Raw genomic sequence first — 20,609 nt, forward strand, 5'->3', positions numbered from 1 at the left:
ATCAAAAAACATTATCCACACTAACAAGAATGTATCCCAATTTAGCTGGAATGAAATACTTGCTGGAACAATAAAATAATCTATAAAAAGTTTGACAACTTTTTGCTGTTTCTTGATATGAATTAATTTGAATTCATTAATCTATTACAATTAACGGATTGTCTATAAAATTGGCTAAACATGGGCAACTCATGACTCAACACTGCTATGAGATAGGAAGAATGCTTAGATTATCAACATAAACAGGAGCAAACTCAATAAGAATGATAATCTATACACCCAGATCAGTCAGGCAGGAGTGCAACAGATAATATTAGAAGGGTGCTGATTGTTGCGCAGGTGAGGGTAGCTGGTAAGAAGAAATGGGCCTTGGCTTCACTTGATGTACCCAGAGATTTTGATTCTTTAGAGACGCCATATTTACTTGTCATCTTATAGAGGTTTAGCATCTGTCCTAAATTTATGAGATTGGTCTCTTTATTGTATAGTAAACCCAGCGCGGAATATTCTAATTAATGTTCAATGTTCTCCCTTTTTCGATCTTGGTAGAGGTACTCTTTAAAGGGAATGTGTTGCCAGAAAAACATGTTTTTTTTTTTTTAAATTAAACATGTAGTGTGTGGGTGATTAAACATTGTTCAAATTTTTTATTTTTTTTTCACTAGTCAGGAAATATTATAAATTAATTCTAATTTATAATATTACCCATTTCTGGTCACTAGATGGAGCTATTCCCAAAATTGCAGCATTGCAACATTGGGTGAAAAGCCCTCGCTCTAGTGAGCTCTCAGCATCCCCCCCTCCTTTATCCTGGCTAGTGCAGGGATAAACGAGGGGTTTGAACGGTGTAACCTCCTACACTGTGTGTCGCCATTTTTTGAGCTAACACACAGTGTAGTAGGTTTACATACAGTAGTAAACACACAGAAACACGGAACATACATTTAAATCTCTTACCTGCTCCTGCCGCCGCGGCACCCTCCGGCCCGTCCGCTCCGTCTGCTGCCGCTGGTGAAAGTGCACAAGTCCGGAAGCCGCGACCGGAAGTAGTAATATTACTGTCCGGCCGCGACTTCCGGTCCACAGGAAAATGGCGCCAGACGGCGCCAATTTCAAATTGGACTGTGTGGGAGCGGCGCATGCGCAGTTCCCACACAGACGCCGTACACACAAGTGAATGGGACGGGAGCCGTTCGCAGTCCCTATGGGACTGTGGCTGCCGTATTCCATGTCTGTATGTGTCGTTAATCGACACATACAGAAATGGAACAAAAAATGTCAGCCCCCATAGGGAAGAAAAAGTGTAAAAATAAGAAAAAGTAAAACACAAACACACAAATAAATATAAACGTTTTTAATAAAGCGCTAACATCTTTAACATATAAAAAAATAATTTGTGATGACACTGTTCCTTTAAGGGTGCCCCTTATTACCCCTTTTATTTGCTCTGGCAGTAGTATTAGATAAGACACTATGTTTCACAGCGTAGGCATGGGTGGCAGGGGGATAGAGTTGGCTTATATGCTGATGATTTAATTCTGTTTAAGTCGCGCCCTGTGGTGACACTGCCTAGAGCCATCTCTATTCTTTAAGAGTTTGGACCCTTGTCAGGCCAGTATTAACTAGGACACATTGGCCAGTATGTTCCTCTGGAACTTGGTTTGGCTGACCACACTGTATAACCTTCCCGGGTAGATAATTTTAAAGGGGTTGTCCAGGAATACATTTTATTTATATTTTAACTTAATGTGACATGTACAATTAACTTCCTAATATAATGTCTGTTTATATCTTGTGGCATTACTTACTTCTAATGTGCAGTCACGTGACCGCACCCAGAGTAAACTTTTCACTTCCTCTGACGTTCCATGTCTTTGCTCAACAGGCACTTCCGGCAGAGCTGAAGCACGGCGCACCATCAACTAGGTTTACAGGCAATGAGACCAGAGGCGGAGCTCTGAAGAGCTCATAAAAACATCCGCTAGTACACGCCCCCTTCTCCTCTCCCTCGGGAGTTCCTCCTCTCATCGACCAAAGTAATACTCAGGGATAATGGGGATTATATACAGGGATGATGCGGGTTATATACAGGGATGATGAGGTAATACACAGGGATGATCAGGGTTATATACAGGGATGATGAGGTAATACACAGGGATGATGTGGGTTACATACAGGTTGTATACAAGTATGATAGAGTTATATCATCCCTGTGTATAACCCCCCATCATCCCTGTGTATTACATCATCATCCCTGTTTATATCCCCATCATCTGTGTGTATAACCCTAACATCCCTGTGTGTTACTCTCAACATCCCTGTATATAACCTCCATCATCCCTGTATATAACTCCCATCATCCCTGTGTATTACCCCCACATTCCTGTCTATAACCGCCTGTGTGATAATTACTGGGTGTGTGTGCCAGGTCGCACCAACGCAATAAAAATTATCCTTTAACCAAAAGGTTTATATTTACTGAAACACACATCGGGCCCATTTCCAAAGTCTTTCTTCTCCAGTCTTCAATCTGCACTCACCTCATTTATTTGGGGCAACTCACGGTACAAATTGAGTATAACTACTCTAGAGAGACCTAAAATACTAGGGGGAATGGATCTACCAGTGTCACGTTGGGTATGTGGACCCACTGGGCAGTACCGCCTTGACGGTATGGCAGCAGGACAACAGGTCACAGTCTATAGTTCGTATAGTGTACCTGTGGTAGCTCCGACAGTAGCAAGACAGGCTCGGCTGGGACTAGGCGTGGAACACAGCACAGCACGACTTCAGCTCAACACGGCACTTGACCAGGATAGCGTGGGATACAGGTTACAGGTAGCAGGAACGGGAAACTCTGGGAACTGGAAAACACTTAGGAGACCATTTGCATAGACAGACTAGGATGACGACAACAAGGCTCAGGTATTGCAGGGAGGGGCACAGCCCTTCTTATATTCCAGGGTGCTCAATCAGCTCAATCTCCCACCTGTGTGCCACCTGGCTCCTTGTCTGGACTGAGCTCGCGAGCGCACCCTGGTGGTCACTGTGGAACAAGGAGGCGTTACAGTATCCCTCCTCTTACGCCCCATCCTCTTGGGACAAGAACGAGAGAGAAACTTCTTAATGAGGGTAGGAGCATTGAGATTCTCTTCTGGCTCCCAGGACCTCTCCTCCGGACCAAACCCCCTCCAATACACTAAATAAAAGGTTCTTCCTCTTACTTTTTTAGTGTCCAAGATCTGCTTAACCTCAAAAGTATCTGATGAACCGCTGGGAGCCACTGCAGTAGTGGAAGTCTTGGAGTAGCGGTTCAAGATCACAGGCTTCAACAGGGAGACATGGAAGGAGTTGGGGATCTTGAGGGTAGGAGGCAGCCGAAGCTTGTAGGAGACAGGGTTGATTTGTTGCAAAATATCGAAGGGTCCAAGGAACTTGGGAGCAAACTTGTACAATGGCACCCTTAGCCGGATATTCCTAGAGGACAGCCACCTGGAAGAAACTGGGGAGGCTCTCATCTTCTTGTGTCTGTCTTTCTTTTCATGCGTTCGACCGCCAGCAGAATAGAAGATAGGGTCTGCTGCCAGATTTGTAGAAAGTCCCTGAATGGAGAGTCAGCTGCAGGCATATGGGACGTAGTGGAAACAGGGAGAGGTATTCGAGGGAGTTGGCCATGGACAATGAAGAATGGACTTGTAGCGGTGGACTCACTAGTGTGTTTGTCGTAGGAGAACTCAGCCCAAGGAAGCAGCTGCACCCAGTCATCATGCTGCCTGGAGATAAGGTGTCGCAGATCTCCATAATCTGATTTATTATCTCGACTTGACCATTGGACTGGGGATGGTAGGCAGAGGAAAAGTCCAACTTCACACCGAGTACGCAGAGAGCTCTCCAGAACTTTGAGGTGAACTGAACCCCCCGATCCGAAACAATATGCAGAGGCAAGTCGTGCAGACGGAAGATGTGTTGGACGAAGAGATTGGCCAGTCGGGAAGCGGACGGTAGGCCGGTCAGTGGAAAGAAATGAGCCGGTTACAGGTAACACTGGGAACTGGAAAAAACTTAGGAGACCATTTGCATAGACAGACTAGGATGACAACAAGGCTTAGGCATTGCAGGGAGGGGCACAGCCCTACTTATAGTCCAGGGTGCTCTGGGAGCAATTAGCTCAATCTCCCAACTGTGTGCGACCTGGTTCCTTGTCCGGACTGAGCTCACGAGCGCACCCTGGTGGTCACTGTGGAACAGGACGGCATGTACAGACATCTCTGGAGAGAAGGGCGTCGTCCGGATGGAAGGAGTTCGTGGTCAGTGACCATGGGCGTTACAACCAGATTTATATTTATATTTTCTGGCAGGACAATTACGATTCCTCAATGGATGAGTGGAAGTGCTCTCTAATAGGAACTCAAAATACTACTCAGCGTATTACTTGGACACGTCCACATTGTCAGCAGTACTTGAAAAGCCTACTCTTTACCCTCGTAAACTTCTGCTGTCACATAAAATAGCTGTATAAGTCTGGCGAGCGGCCCAAAAATTCTCCAGTTACACTACTCTCCTGCCGGAAGTGCCATTGTAGGAGAAATCTATGTTCTCCAATTTATTTACCTTGCAGGAGGTTTCTTTCTAGAAAATGTGGAATATACTTATGTTAGGTATTGTCTATGGAGACAGCTCTCTTAAATTCTTTACACAAATGAAAGAAAAGTTTCAACTACCGATAAACGCCTTTTTTTTGTTTTTTTTAAAAAAGATATTTACAACTGAGACATGCTCTGCACAACCAATTTCCCAACACAGACTGCCCATTGTCCTAATAGCCTCTGATCAGGACCCTTGTTTCTCAAGGTCCCTAGGGTCTAAAATATCAGTCTTCTACATGTCTTAGATGCCACACTTCCTTCCACACAACTTGCTGTAGAGAATAGATGGAAAATGCAAATCCCTACTTTACCAGCCGAAGACTGGGGGGAGGCCTTGGAAACGCCACCATACGTATCCGCTGCAGTAAATAATCGAATGACTCAAATTTATTTCCTTCATCAATGTTAATTATCGCACCAACGTTTATACAGGATTAGGAGGCTACCTCATACTAGGTGTCATAGGTGCGCATTTTCGGGTGCTGACTTCTGCCATATAGCCTGGGAATGTACATATATTCAATCATTTTGGAGGTCTTGAATGTACTAACTGCTATATTGATAATTACTTTACCTAGGACTCCAGAGGTCTGTTTATTAGACCTGCTAGATGAAGATGTGTGGCCACACCACACACGGACCTTCCTTCGAGAGACACTGGGTCAGATTTACTAAGATTTATAATAAATTTATAGGACTTCAGTGGCCCAGCCTACTTTTTGAAAGCCCCACCCTTTTACTAAAGTGGCAAGGGCGGCATGAAAAGCCCAAAAGTTGTCCAAAAGTTTGAATTCAAAAATTGCGACTTTTGGCCCTTTTTGCGTCTGTTCTGGCAGAGAAAGGTTAATAAATTCTCCACACTGTTTTTATTTGCCAGGAAAGTGATAGCTATGCAGTGGATAAGGGGTTGGCAACCTTGTGTTAGTGAATGGAAAAGACTAGTCAACACAGTGATTCCATTTGAAAAAAATCATATATAAGAATAGAGGTGCCCCCAAAAATTCCCAAAGGTTTGCGATGCCTGGTGTGCCTTTGCAATGACATTGTTTCCCCTCGTGGTCATTGAGGTCGCTGGTTCCCTCCAGTCTTAGCAGGTTGTAATGCTCTGTTTATATTTTTTGTCTTTTAACCCCTGAATGACCGGGCCTGAAAAGACGTTAATGACCAGCTCAATTTTTCTGTTTTTGCCTCTCTGCGCTTCAGCAGCCATAACTTTTTTATTTTTTCATTGACGTGGCTGTATGAGGCCTTGTTTTATGCGAGAAAAATAGTATTTTTTTTTTCCCACAGATTGGTGGTAAAAAATTTTTTTTTTACGCCGTTAATATAGGAAAAAGCGATTCTCGGAATAGTTTTTTTTTGTTTATTTTTTATCCCGTTCAGGTTTCACACTAAATAACACATTAGATTAATTCTTCAGGTTATTACGGTCGTGTAGATACCTAATATGCATAGGTTTTTTGTTTTTATTTAGTGTAGGGGCAATAAAATGTATTTTATGCAAAATAAAGACTCTTTTTGGGACTTTTTCTATTTCATTATTTTGTTACTTTTTTTTTTTTAATCCCATCAAGGGATAACTTTATTTGTAACTTTATTTTTTACTTGTAATGTATTAGCATACTCCTGTATGCTAATACATTACACTGTGTCACTATGACACAGGCTGCTGATCGGGCATCACATAGTGTGCCCGAACAGCAGGCACACGGAACAGACAGCCCTGGGGTCCTTTGTAGGTCCCCAGGGCTGACTGCAGAGGGATTCCCCGGTGTTTGATCGCATCACTGGAATCCCGGTGATGCGATCAAAGAGGGGAATACCCTTTGATCTTGCCGCGGTCACGGACCGCGGTAATCAAAGAGTTAAACAGCTGGGGTTGGAATGTTTGCCGACCCCAGCTGTGTTCAGGAGGCTGCTCTAAGATCAGGAGCTGTTAGTAACAGCTCTTGCTTAGAGGACGAGCGCTCTCACGAGCGCTCATCAGCCTGATCTGCAGCGACGCCAAAAGACGTCTCTGTAGATTAAGCACCCGCACCGCCTGACGTCAAAAGACAGTGGGCGGTTGGGAAGGTGTTAAATATGGTTGTATGTTCTGAGCTATGTTATTAAGGTATATGCAATACCCCTATAGGTACTACGTCTATATGCCTTGCTATGTGATGTAATGAATAATTGTCTTCGGACATTGTATAACCACACGTGTAACAAATGTACTGTTCATATTTGGTCTATTTGTACCACTTTAATTTTACTCCTTTTTCAATAAAACAAATTTAAATACAGAATGGTAATCTGCTTTTTAGTGTATATGCCGTGTACAGTTGGACAGCAATAAGGGTTGTTGAATCTAAATCACAACACTAGGGAACAATAGTGTTATAATGGAGGTAGGGGCAAGGCCAAGAAAAGGCATAGGCGGCTGTCTAGGGAGCCATTACGTGCAACAGCTAGATGGGCACAAAGTATTGGTTAGACAAAAATCCTTTGCCTTTAACATTGTTAGGACAGACACTTCATTACCGATCGGCTAATAATGCTCAGGACAGGAGCATGGTCACACTGCGCCATAATTAGATTTGACTTGGGGCTAACCCGGCAGGGTAGAGTCGAAGGGATTTTGTGATTTAAAATGCCCCTCACAGGGATATAGACTTTCCACAGGGAATCCTCAGGTCGTATCTCTAATAAGAACGCCAATGCCTTAAAGATGGAATTTCGAAAGCTTGGTACAAGATTCAAAAGAAAACCTAGTCGTACAAATCTGAGGTCAGCGCTGGCTGAGAACCAACCAGATGACATGCACCTGTCACACGGCATGCTCCTATGGCGAGTGTGCTGGCGGTTGGACAAAAAGAGGGACGCGGCTGCACAGGGAGGCCCAGCGTCCCATTATATTTACTATCAGTTTCTTAGAATCTAATTTAAACGTGATAACCACAGAGGGACGATTGCACTTCCTGTTGTCACTTTGGTAAAAATGGTGAAGTATAGAAAAATGCCAATTTCTGTAAGTACATAAAACATAACTACCAAACTTTGGTTGTTGCTCTAACAACTAATTTACTAATCCATATGGCTAATTGTACATTTATGGTGGAAACAAAAACATTCTACCTTCAATCCTCTCGCTTTGGTTACTACTGTAGTTGTGTTTTGAACATTAATTTTTTTTTGTTTTCTTTACAATTAAGGACGACCTCTTCCATGACAAGAACACATCTAAAATAACATAATGAACTGGTGTACAGATTCCAATATTACTTATGGAGGTACATCAGGTGTAGCAAGGGACAAGCTACATCAGAAGAGGGACTGTAATTGACTGATATTTTTGGACACTTCCTCACATATTTCTTTTATTTCTGCACAAAAAACTTCTTTGGTTCAATTCCCTTTCCTGTGGGTTGGAGAAAGATAGTTTGAAACAGATGCACTCCTGAGATAATACAGGCAGAAATTCAATGTCTCTATTTAGTGTAATGCCAAGTCTGCATGCCATCAAAAAACGCATGGAAAAGGTCCAGAAAAGACAATGGTTATTATTCCGACTGCAGCCTAGGTGAACATGTGATTAGCCATTTCAGAAGAGAAGTATGATTCAGATATTTGCAATTTGAATGGTAAAATATATTTTTCAAGAGGGAGAAATCAATCCCCAAGATAGTTTGACATGTTTTTACTTTACAAAACCATTAACAATCATAAGGAAATAATGAACCACTGACTAAAACAGAAATGAAAATATAGAAAAGCTTAAAATAGTAAAAAATGTGGGTAACAAAACAGACAAAGGTTGATTAAGGCATAAAGTTTCTGAAAAAAGTACAGGTATGTATATATATATATATATATATATATATATATATATATATATATATAAAGATATAGTGTATAACTGTAATATAAACACTTTAGTGTCAGAGTCCAAATTTTAGATTTTTATATATCGGGGGTTGCCTATTTGTCTTCGAGGAGGAGTGAATTTAATAACAATTATTATTTTTTGTGTGAGCAAAAACATAAAACAATTGAGATTATTTCAATTTGTAGCTCCAGCCAAATTCAGCAGAGCAAAATGTAATAGGAACTTCAGCATGCTGTACTGGTATATCCCACGCAACGGAAAGCACTGTTTAAAGAAATCCAAATAAAACAAATTCAGCAAGTCTATTTAATTAAAGAGTGATAAAATTTATAAACAGAGCAAGGCCAGCCAAATGTTTTGGGAACAAATTTACACCCCTTTGCAGTAGCTCAGCACAACGAGCCTGCAGCCCACAAAGGAATATTGATGTTGCCATCTGGTCTGGGAACTACATGCTGCTTGACTGGCAGTTTGCCCAAAGAGAGGTTTTACACACAAATTAAATTTTTACACATGGATTCCAAGGACCTATTTTACCTTGGTATTGGTCTTGGAAAAGTAAGCAGCTGAAAAATGGTCAGTGTAAAAAACAGCATATCATGTGCGGACTGTAAAAGGAAACAGAGGTGCTGAACCCTAGAGAAAACGGCCGTTCTGGTCACAATGTTTTTAAAGAATTTTTTCCCAAGTTATGGTCCTGCTTATAACACAAGGTTTCTTCACAGATATAATTTCCAACAGCCAGTATATGTTCAATGACTACCAACATAAAAAAGACCGGTTGATGTTTGCATAATATTAGTAAAATGAGACGAGTCAGGTATATAAAGCCTGGATGATGTCCTCTCATCAGATAGATCAGGGTCTACTACGGTCTATACACCTCGGGTCATTTTAAAGCTTCACCTAAATGTCTTGTTTTCTCATGAAACTTATAAACTGATCATATTAACCCCCACCCCTAATTGCAGAGGATGGGAAGAGATACAGGGACAACAAATTCTTTTTTTTGCCACTGCCAGTGTCCTTAACTGCTTCCAGTCACAGCGCTGCCTTTTTACGTCCTAATAGAAAGTGCCATTAGGACGTGAATAAGGGTCCGCTGGTTCCCCCAGGGACAGAGGTGCCTGGGCTCCTTTCTCTCCTAACCCAACACAAGTAAATTTTCGGCGGTTGGTGTACCCGATCAGCTTGATTATCCCTTTTAACTCCTTCCCGACCACCCATCGTCTTTTCATGTCTGGCGGTGCAGGTCCCCAGTCTACGACGACGTCTTTTGGCATCATTGTAGATGAGGCTGATAAGCAGGAGCTGTAACTAAGAGCTCCTGATATCAGAGCAGCCTCCTGCACACAGCTGGGGTCGGAAAACATTCCAACTCCAGCTGTTTAACCCTTTGATTGCCACGGTCCGTGACAGTGGCATGATCAAACGGCATTCCCCTCTTTGATCGCATCACCGGGATTCCGGTGATACGATCAAACACTGGGGAATTCCTCTGCAGTCAGCCCTGGGGACCTACAAAGGACCGCAGGGCTGTCTGTTCCGTTTGCCTGCTGTTCGGACACACTATGTGCTGCCCTAACAGCAGCCTGTGTCATAGTGACAAGGTGTAATGTATTAGCATACAGGAGTATGCTAATACATTATAAGTAATAAATAAAGTTATCCCTTAATGGGATAAAAAAAAAAAGTTTAAAAAAATCAATAAATAAAAGTCCCCCAAAAAACTCATTATTTAGCATAAAATATATTTTATTTCCCCCATATTACATAAAAACAAAAAACCAACACATATTAGGTATCTACACGACCGTAATAACCTGACAAATTAATTTAAACAGGTTATTTAGAGTGAAACGTGAACGGGATAAAAAATAAACAAGAAAAACAATGCAGAGAATCGCTTTTTCCTATATTCACGCCGTAAAAAAATTACTATTTCTCTCGCATAAAACAAGGCCTCATACAGTCACATCAATGAAAAAAAAAATAAAAATGTTATGGCTGCTGAAAGGCAGAGAGGCAAAGATAGAAAAATTTAGCTGGTCATTAAGGTCTTTTCAGGCCTGGTGATTAAGGGGTTAATACTGTGGTCAATAGCGACCGCGGCATCTAAGGAATTTGAGAGGGAGGGGGGTCCCTGTCTCAGCTCATCAGCGCCCCGATCGTGGGGTACTGATGGGTTTCAATGGCGGCCGGTGGCCTGACAGAGGCATCTAGCATGACCTTATAGCACTAACACACAATAATGCTATGAAATACTATGTATTCCAAAGCATTATGTAAGCAAACAAAAGATCTCAGCTTCTAGACTTATACAAAGTATAAGTTTGTAGTGGGAAAGAAGTGTTGCCCTCCATATATTGACCAAGAAAACATATTTTCATACCAGATCTGTAAGAACCTGTAACTCTAGCTCTTTGACTCATGAATTGTTTATTATTGGGATTACGGTTATGATAATTAGTATGCGAATATATTGTTACCTTGCCTTGTGAGCATTGATATGCCTAATAGTCTATTGACCTGTCAGTATTCAAAGGCAGATCTCAATTAAAGATATTCATTTTATTCCATGATGACTGTTAATATTCCAATTTCTTAGATTCTGTCTATCCCAATGGGCAGGTTAGCCAGAGCGATAAAAATGTTGCATAAGAATAACATAGATACTTCAACTGTACATAAACGGAATAGGCATTAATGGAAATATAGTGGGGGATGCAATTCAATTATAAATTTCAAGAGAATCCAATTACAGGTAAGGTTTTGTCACAGATGGAAAACTGACGGACCCCAGTACAAGTCAATGAGATCTGACAGAATTTGCTGTTTGAAAACAAATCCATTATAGCTGTCAAAGCTCCGTTATAAAATATATACATATATATACACACACACATATATACACACACACACTATATAGCTATATTTTTTTTCAAACGCATGCAAGACTCGCATTGCGCACTTTTACACATATGTGCAATTCCATTGGAGAGTGGCATAGTCTATTAGGCTGGGTTCACACGACCTATTTTCAGGCGTAAACGAGGCGTATTATGCCTCGATTTACGCCTGAAAATACGGCTCCAATACGTCGGCAAACATCTGCCCATTCATTTGAATGGGTTTGCCGACGTACTGTGCCGACGACCTGTAATTTACGCGTTGTCGTTTGACAGCTGTCAAAAGACGACGCGTAAAATTACAGCCTCGTCAAAAGAAGTGCAGGACACTTCTTGGGACGTTTTTGGAGCCGTTTTCTCATAGACTATTAAAAACAGCTCCAAAAACGGCCGGAAAACCGGCGCGAAATCGCTGCGAAAAACGTGAGTTGCTCAAAAAACGTCTGAAAATCAGGGGCTGTTTTCACTTGAAAACAGCTCCGTATTTTCAGACGTTTTTGGGTCAGCGTGTGAACATACCCTTAGGACGTGAACAGTCAGTGCTGTGACGGCAAGCAATTACGTATTCTTGCTTTCTTTAATTAAAGCAATAACTAATTTTGCATGCAATTGTACAGAAAACGTAAAAATACACACACCTTATAATTCCGTATTGGCACATGTACTTTTAATATATGTTGTCATGATCATGGATAATATAAGAAAACGTAACAGTTTGTTAGAATAAGTATAAAAATATTTAATTACAAATACCATTTTATACGTCAAAAGATATTAAAAAAAAAGACATACAGTGCTATGTCAGACCACAAGGACTATCATAGGCAAAGGAAATCAAGGATTTTGTTTTACTTTTAGCTGCGGTTTGGTTTCCTAAAGTGTCTTTACTACTATTAACAAATTGTACATACATAGAATGAAGATACCGTTGCTTTCTAGGTTTGGGAATATATTGACCATAAGCTGATTCTCTGATCTTTTGAGCCGGCAGCCAGCAGTCTTTCTTCAGGAATGATGTGATCTGAAAAGGAGACACAGTGCACTATTGCAGAATGATATTGAAGAACGGCTAATGGTTTCACTTTCTTCCACCCAAAAATCCGAATACGATAGTCCCAGCCAGCTGTTGCCAAAATCTTCTTATCCCGACGTATTATGACATCAGAAATTCCAGGATTGACAAGTTCTTGTGTTTTGTAAGTCTTGGAAAAAAAAACAAAAAACGACTTTCAGATATATATTTTTTATTTCAGCTGTGGATGATGCCGGTCAGGCAAAGAATGCAGTATTTGGAGACTACGGTGAACTATTGTTATCAGTAGGCTGTGCTTACAGAAAAGGAGGCCTACCATCAGCGGCTAATAACAGCTATCCTGATGCAGACTCATCTTATTAATATAATTCGGCTTGCTTAATGCTTGCTGGAATCCAAACATTTTTTTCCTATTGGAACTGTCCCTGGACTGAAGCCCAGGCTTCCACCGTTGTAGAGACTGTTAGAAGGGTTGCTTATAGGAAAACAAGAATTGCGAGGAACTGTGTTTATTCCTACATGATGTCATTAGCTCAGGTACCTGGAATGTAACATTCCCACATCTGTTTTGCATTATCAATGGATGAGTGGGAAAAGAAAACTGAAATTGCTCACAATCCCTATCATTTATGTGGGAGGAACAGATATTTATTTTATTAATGCTCACTAAAGATCATTTAGGTAAAAACTATGAGATAAAGCTTATGGTACTGATCAAATAGCCTTACAGCTGCGCAGAGGCCTATGTACTGTAAGAGATGAAGTCCATACATTTCAAAGCAGAGAATCATAACAAATAATAAAACAGTGCACACGTATCCATGATCTAGTCTGTACTAAAACAATATACAATGTCATATAAATAGAATTAGTGACAGATATTTGTTACAATTATTTCTTGTTTACACCTAGGTAATAGTTGGTTTATGTAGATTTGTCAATTTCTAAACAAAAAAAACTTACAGGAAGTAAAATGAGTATTACATTTTTTCTTAAAGGAGAACACACATCAAAACCACTCTGACCTTTGAACTAAAACTAGTCAGTGATGAATTGGCTAATGGATAACCACTGAATTCCTCAAGCTGCAGAATTGCTATTTTACTTCTGAAAAGTAAACCAACAATATGGAAGATCTTACCTTGAGGTCCTGCTGTTCATCTAGGCTCCAGACGTTCAATATATTCTCAGAGGATCCACAGACCCCTCTGGCATTGTCACAGTCAAAGTCAAGGCTCATAACAGGCTCCTTGTGGAATATATGCCTACTCACCAATCTGTGCTCTAAGACATTCCATAGGGCTATTGAGCCATCCTCATAGCCAACAAAAAGCATAGGGCTACTTCCAGATTTAGGCTTTTTAAAAAAAAAAAAGACAAATAAATCTTAGTAAAATTGCAAATAAAGTTATGATGTTTATGTATGTTTAAATGTAGCAATCAATTGATCTTAATAACTCCTACAGGACGCAGCTTTTGGGCCTTGAGAATGCAGCAATTTTTTTCACAACTGCATTCAGAGGGCCGTAACTTACATTTTTCAGCTGATGTGGCCATATGAAGGCTTCAGCTTGTTACCTTTATTCTATGTCTCGGTACGATTACCTGCGATACCAAATATGTAGTTTTTGTTTTATGGTTTACTACTTTAACAAATAACAGTACATATCACGGAAAAAAAAATGTTGACACATTCCAAGAGCCATAATAACTTTTGTAACCATTTATGGGCTTGTGTTTGTGGGACTAGTGATTTTTTTAACCCCCTTCACCCACCAGGACGTGCTGGTATGTCCTGGTGTGGGGGTTGAAGTATGGAGCGGGCTCACACGCTGAGCGAGCTTCATATGCTGCGGGTGTTAGCTGTGTATTACAGCTGACACCCTGCACTAACTGCCAGGAACAGCGATTGCACTGTTCCTGGCTGTTTAAGCTTTCAAATGCTGTGGTCAATCGCGACTGTAGCATCTGAGGCGTTAAAGTGGGGGCGGCCCACTCTGACAGCTCTTTCCGGCACCCCCCCCCCCGCAACATGGTCACGTGGTGCCGATGGTTGTCATGGCAGCCCAAGTCTGAACTATTACAATGTAGCGTTATTTAAACCTTCTCTGTGAACACAGTGAAAAAATTGCTGGTTTTTTTGTCATTCTAAGGGGGGATTCAGACGAGCGTGATTTTCGTGCGTGCAGGCCGCGTATTTTTCGCGCGCCACATACAGCCCTATAGAGGTCAATGGGGCAGTTCAAACAGTGCGTGATTTGTGTGCAGCGTTTGTTCGCTGCGTACAAAACGCGACAGGTTCAATATCTCCGCGTATTTCGCGCATCACGCACCCATTGAAGTCAATGGGTGCGTGAAAACCACGCAGGTCGCACGGAAGCACTTCCGTGCGAACCGACTGAAACAGCGCACCAGCTGTCAAAAGGATGAATGGAACCAGAAAAGCACCACGTGCTTTTCTGTTTCCAAACATCCAAATGGAGTGTCTTTGAGATGAGCGAACCCGGACAATCAAACCGAACTTCACCGGGTTCGGCCGAACTAGTTTTGGCCGAACCCGGCAAAAAAATTTCCGGTACGCGACGTCAGGAGATAGTCACTGTCCAGGGTGCTGAAAGAGTTAAACTGTTTCAGCACCATGGACAGTGACTACCGATCCCAATAAACATGAACCTGTAAAAAAAAAAACGAAGTTCTGACTTACCGATAACTCCCGGCTTCTTCCTCCAGTCTGACCTCCCGGGATGACAATTCAGTCCAAGTGACAGCTCCAGCCAATCACAGGCCAAGCACAGGCTGCAGCGGTCACATGGACTGCCGCGTCATCCAGGGAGGTGGGGCCCGATGTCAAGAGAGGCACGTCACCAAGGACGCGTCACCAAGGCAACGGCCGGGAGGGAAGTTCTCGGTAAGTACGAACTTTTTCACGATATTGTGTTCGGCATTCACTGTCGAGGGTGCTGAAAGAGTTACTGCCGATCAGTTAGCTCTTTCAGCACCTTGGACAGTGACGGGCGTCGACTAGCCTCATCTCTATGATGGCGGCTGCGCGAAAATCACGCAGCCGCGCATCATACACGGATGACACACGCAGCTGTCAAATGTTTTTTGCGCGCGCAAAACGCTGCGTTGCTTGCGCGCGCAAAAACGCAACGTTCATCTGAATCTGCCCTAACGCCTCTAAAAAATAAAATAAAAAGTGAACAAAAACGTACCAATAAAAACTACAGCTCGTCCCGCAAAAAATAAGCCCTCATATTGCTCAATCAACAGAAAAATAAAAAAGTTATGGCTCTCAGAATATAGCGACAGAAAAATTAATTTTATTTTTTTTAACAAAAAAGTTTTTTATTTATAAAAGTGGTAAAACATAAAATATAAATTTGGTATCACCGTAATCGTATCAACCCATAGAATAAAGTGAACATGTAGTTATTACCGTACAATGAACGCCGTCAAAACGAAACCCACCAAAATATGGCGCAATCGCTGTTTTTTGCCCATTTCACCCCACAAATATGTTTCCCAGTACACTTTAGAATACATTAAATGGTGCAATCAAAAACTACAAGCCCTGATTTTTATGGCAAAAACCTTTTTTTTTTTTTTTTTATGTATGAACATTATTAAAAACTCTGTTTAATAATGCGCTATTTAGCATACTAAAGCATTATTGCCTGTCAGTTGCCATGGCAGGCCTGAGGCCATGGCAACCCATCAGCGCCCCGCGATCGTGTTGCAGGGCACCGATGGGATGACAGAGGGAGCCTACTTCCTCTGTAGCCACTTAGATGCGGAGGTCGGTAATGACCGAGGTGAAGAGGGGTCAAACATTGCAGATCGATGTCAGCTGTATATTACAGCTAGCCCACGCTGCTGATGGCGCGTGCACAGTTCCTCTGCCCCTTCCATCCACAGGGTGTACCGTTTCATCCTATTGCAGTCAAAAGACAGCAATTAGAACGTAATTTACACCCATTTGCGCAAATAGGTTAATGGTAATCACTTTTAAAGTTGCTCATCTGCATGAATGGATCTGCTGGTTTTTATGGGACTCAGTCAAACAGTTTGGTGACAGAAACATCCCTAACACCTAGGCTGATGCAATGCTGTGTCCTGTATTCATGGAAGTTTTTCCTGTGTTACATTACTGTGCAGTGCCTGAAAAGACTAAAGTTCTCAGGATACAGACAGCACAGTTGTACGCTTTTAAATACAGTTATAAGGCATGTGTCTGGCTAATGATAGCCTTTGGGTATGTTGGATGTATACATAGAATTTCCCCGCAAATAAACCTTGCATTGACGCAGAACAGTATAAATCTAGCCTAAGATATGTCAGCCCAGAAGTCAGCACAATTTGATATGAACGTAATAAAGAAGGAAACATGGACCGCACAGCCACAATATACACATTGATCTATAGCTACTAAGCCAAAAACATTTTTATGAACATGAGGTTCTTTGTTAATGTTTTGATCAAATTATATAAGCCTACTTGCCACTTCACGACAACCCCTTCAAAGTGGGTCCCTACTCTATTGATTGCAGCACCGCATGGCAGCCACTGCCAATGCAACACCACTGCTGCAGAGGAAGCAATGCAGAGGCCCAAAAGAACTCATACTGCCAGGCCAAAAAGACTGATATGCCGTTTGTGAATTAGGGTATGTTCACACGGCCTCTTTTCGGCCGTAAACGCTTACCCTTAGAGTATGTTCAGACACTTAACAAAAAACTTCTGAAAATATGGAGATGTTTTCAGAGAAAACAGCCTCTGATTTTCAGGCGTTTTTTGACGCTGAAAATTAAGCTTCTTTTAATTTGGAGCTTCGTTTGAGGCGTTTTTCATAGTGTTCAATAGAAAATCAGCTCCAAAAAACGCCTCAAGTAGTGACATGCTACTTCTTTTTACGGAGCGTCTTTTAATGCTCCGTTTTTTAAACCAGTGGCGTAAAAAGATGCCCCGCATGAACTAAATGCTGTTTTTCCCATTGATTTCAACGGGCAGATGTTTGTAGGCGTTCAGCTTCCTTTTTTTTAGGCGTTTTTCGTGGCGTAAACGCCCGAAATACGTCTGAAAACACTGTGTGTGAACATACCCTCAGAGTGTACTATAAGGTATGCTGTAGCTTGAGATCAGTACAAGATACAAAGTAATGTAATCTATTTCTAAAGTTATACTTCCCATATAAATACGATCTGTATACCGTAAGACAGTGTTAAAAGAATAACCTATACTTTAAAGTAGGGCTGGGCGATTTTGCCCAAAAATAGAATCTTGATTTTTTTTCAACACTATGGACAATTTCGATTTGAATCTCGATTTTTGTTAAATAAACTGAAAAAAAAAAATACAAAGACAGGGTATATATGGTACATTGCCAGTATACAATGTACAGTATATATGGTGTGGTGCATATACAGTGAAGGAAATAAGTATTTGATCCCTTGCTGATTTTGTAAGTTTGCCCACTGTCAAAGACATGAACAGTCTAGAATTTTTAGGCTAAGTTAATTTTACCAGTGAGAGATAGATTATATATAAAAAAAAAAAAAGAAAATCACATTGTCAAAATTATATATATTTATTTGCATTGTGCACAGAGAAATAAGTATTTGATCCCCTACCAACCATTAAGAGTTCAGCCTCCTCCAGACCAGTTACACGCTCTAAATCAACTTGGTGCCTGCATTAAGGACAGCTGTCTTACATGGTCACCTGTATAAAAGACTCCTGTCCACAGACTCAATTAATCAGTCTGACTCTAACCTCTTCAACATGGGCAAGACCAAAGAGCTTTCTAAGGATGTCAGGGACAAGATCATAGACCTGCACAAGGCTGGAATGGGCTACAAAACCATAAGTAAGACGCTGGGTGAGAAAGAGACAACTGTTGGTGCAATAGTAAGAAAATGGAAGACATACAAAATGACTGTCAATCGACATCAATCTGGGGCTCCATGCAAAATCTCACCTCGTGGGGTATCCTTGATCCTGAGGAAGGTGAGAGCTCAGCCGAAAACTACACGGGGGGAATTTGTTAATGATCTCAAGGCAGCTGAGACCACAGTCACCAAGAAAACCATTGGTAACACATTACGCCGTAATGGATTAAAATCATGCAGTGCCCGCAAGTTCCCCCTGCTCAAGAAGGCACATGTACAGGCCCGTCTGAAGTTTGCAAATGAACATCTGGATGATTCTGAGAGTGATTGGGAGAAGGTGCTGTGGTCAGATGAGACTAAAATTGAGCTCTTTGGCATTAACTCAACTCGCAGTGTTTGGAGGAAGAGAAATGCTGCCTATGAACCAAAGAACACCGTACCCACTGTCAAGCATGGAGGTGGAAACATTATGTTTTGGGGGTGTTTCTCTGCTAAGGGCACAGGACTACTTCACCGCATCAATGGGAGAATGGATGGAGCCATGTACCGTCAAATCCTGAGTGACAACCTCCTTCCCTCCACCAGGACATTAAAAATGGCTCGTGGCTGGGTCTTCCAGCACGACAATTACCCGAAACATACAGCCAAGGCAACAAAGGAGTGGCTCAAAAAGAAGCACATTAAGGTCATGGAGTGGCCTAGCCAGTCTCCAGACCTTAATCCCATCGAAAACTTATGGAGGGAGCTGAAGATCCGAGTTGCCAAGCGACAGCCTCGAAATCTTAATGATTTACAGATGATCTGCAAAGAGGAGTGGGCCAAAATTCCATCTAACATGTGTGCAAACCTCATCATCAACTACAAAAAATGTCTGACTGGTGTGCTTGCCAACAAGGGTTTTGCCACCCAGTATTAAGTCTTGTTTGCCAAAGGGATCAAATACTTATTTCTCTGTGCACAATGCAAATAAATATATATAATTTTGACAATGTGATTTTCTTTTTTTTTTTTTATATAATCTATCTCTCACTGGTAAAATTAACCTAGCCTAAAAATTCTAGACTGTTCATGTCTTTGACAGTGGGCAAACTTACAAAATCAGCAAGGGATCAAATACTTATTTCCTTCACTGTATGAGCAGCAGGAGAACAGTGAGACCTGAAGTAAAATACACAAGGCCCCTTTCACATCACTTTTTCCCTACTTTCAGCGTGTACGCCTAGAAAGATCCAGACATACATACTTAATGTGTCCTTACATTACAATTAGCCTGGCGTAAATTATAAGAAATTAGTTGGGCCGTGGTGGTCACGCTCTTTCCCAGAGGTCACGCCCCTTTCTACAAAAGTGTCGTGGGTGGCGCAAAAAGGGCAAGTAGCAATTTGGACAGCAAATTGTGACTTTTGGGCCCTTTTGAGACTTTTCTGGTATAGAAAGGTTGATAAATTATCCCCAAAGTCTGCATGTGATCTGACTGCTCTTTGGACATCACTTCTGTGGCAAGCCATTTAGGCCTAATTCAAACGACCGTGTTCGGTTCGTGATATACGGACTGTATGTCGGCAGTATTTCCCGGACCGAACACAGTGCAGGGAGGAACGCTACTAGCATCATAGTTATGTACGATGCCAGGAGTCACTGCCTCGCTGTGGGAGTAGATCCGCGGGGAGACATGGACACCTAGCGTCATACATAACTATGCTAGGAGCCCAGCTCCCTGCACTGTGCTCGGTCCGGGAAATGCGACCAACATACGGACCGTATATCACGGTCTGAACACGTTCGTGTGAATTAGGCCTTAGGCTACATTTACACGAGCGTGACAGATTTACGTGCGTAAAAACCGTGCGTAAATCTGTCTGTGTGCATTGCGTTATTGAATCAGTATGCTTTGCGTGTGGCATTTGTTTTTCACTCACTAGCAAAGCACTTTTTTGTTTTAATGGAATTGATGCGCAAATCATGCATAGCACATCCGTGTGCTGTGCGTGGTTTTCACGCACCCATTGACTTCAGTGGGCGCGTAGGTGCTTGAAAACGCAGCAATATAGGACATGCCGTGATTTCACGAAACGGACACTCGCTGCGTGAAAACTCACGCATGTCTGAACTGCTCCATTGAAATCAACGGCTCCGTGTACAGTGCGTTATTTCAACGCACAGCACACGGACAAGTTTTAAGCTCATCTAAATGAGCCCTAGATTTATGACTGCTCTTAAGACATAACTTTTGTGGCAAGTCTCTTAGATTTATTACCAGCAGTA

At 41.8% G+C, this 20,609-nt stretch overlaps 1 protein-coding gene across 2 annotated transcripts in view; it reads right to left on the reverse strand.

Annotated features, from left to right (window-relative positions):
• Positions 1 to 12,090: 12,090 nt before the first annotated feature.
• Positions 12,091 to 20,609, reverse strand: part of GNB1L (G protein subunit beta 1 like) — an 80,650-nt gene continuing 72,131 nt past the window's right edge. The window contains exons 6-7 of one of the 2 annotated variants that reach the window (XM_075832448.1): positions 13,730 to 13,813; positions 12,091 to 12,625 (exon numbers count right to left, since the gene is read on the reverse strand). In XM_075832448.1, the coding sequence (XP_075688563.1) occupies positions 12,359 to 12,625; positions 13,730 to 13,813 (351 nt within the window). In that variant the 3' untranslated portion in view covers positions 12,091 to 12,358. Of the gene's footprint in view, positions 12,626 to 13,597; positions 13,814 to 20,609 lie in introns of both variants that reach the window. The other variant, XM_075832440.1, reaches the window with a different exon arrangement.

This window comes from Rhinoderma darwinii, chromosome 1 (assembly GCF_050947455.1).
Source record: "Rhinoderma darwinii isolate aRhiDar2 chromosome 1, aRhiDar2.hap1, whole genome shotgun sequence".
In the NCBI taxonomy this organism is placed as follows: domain Eukaryota; kingdom Metazoa; phylum Chordata; class Amphibia; order Anura; family Rhinodermatidae; genus Rhinoderma; species Rhinoderma darwinii.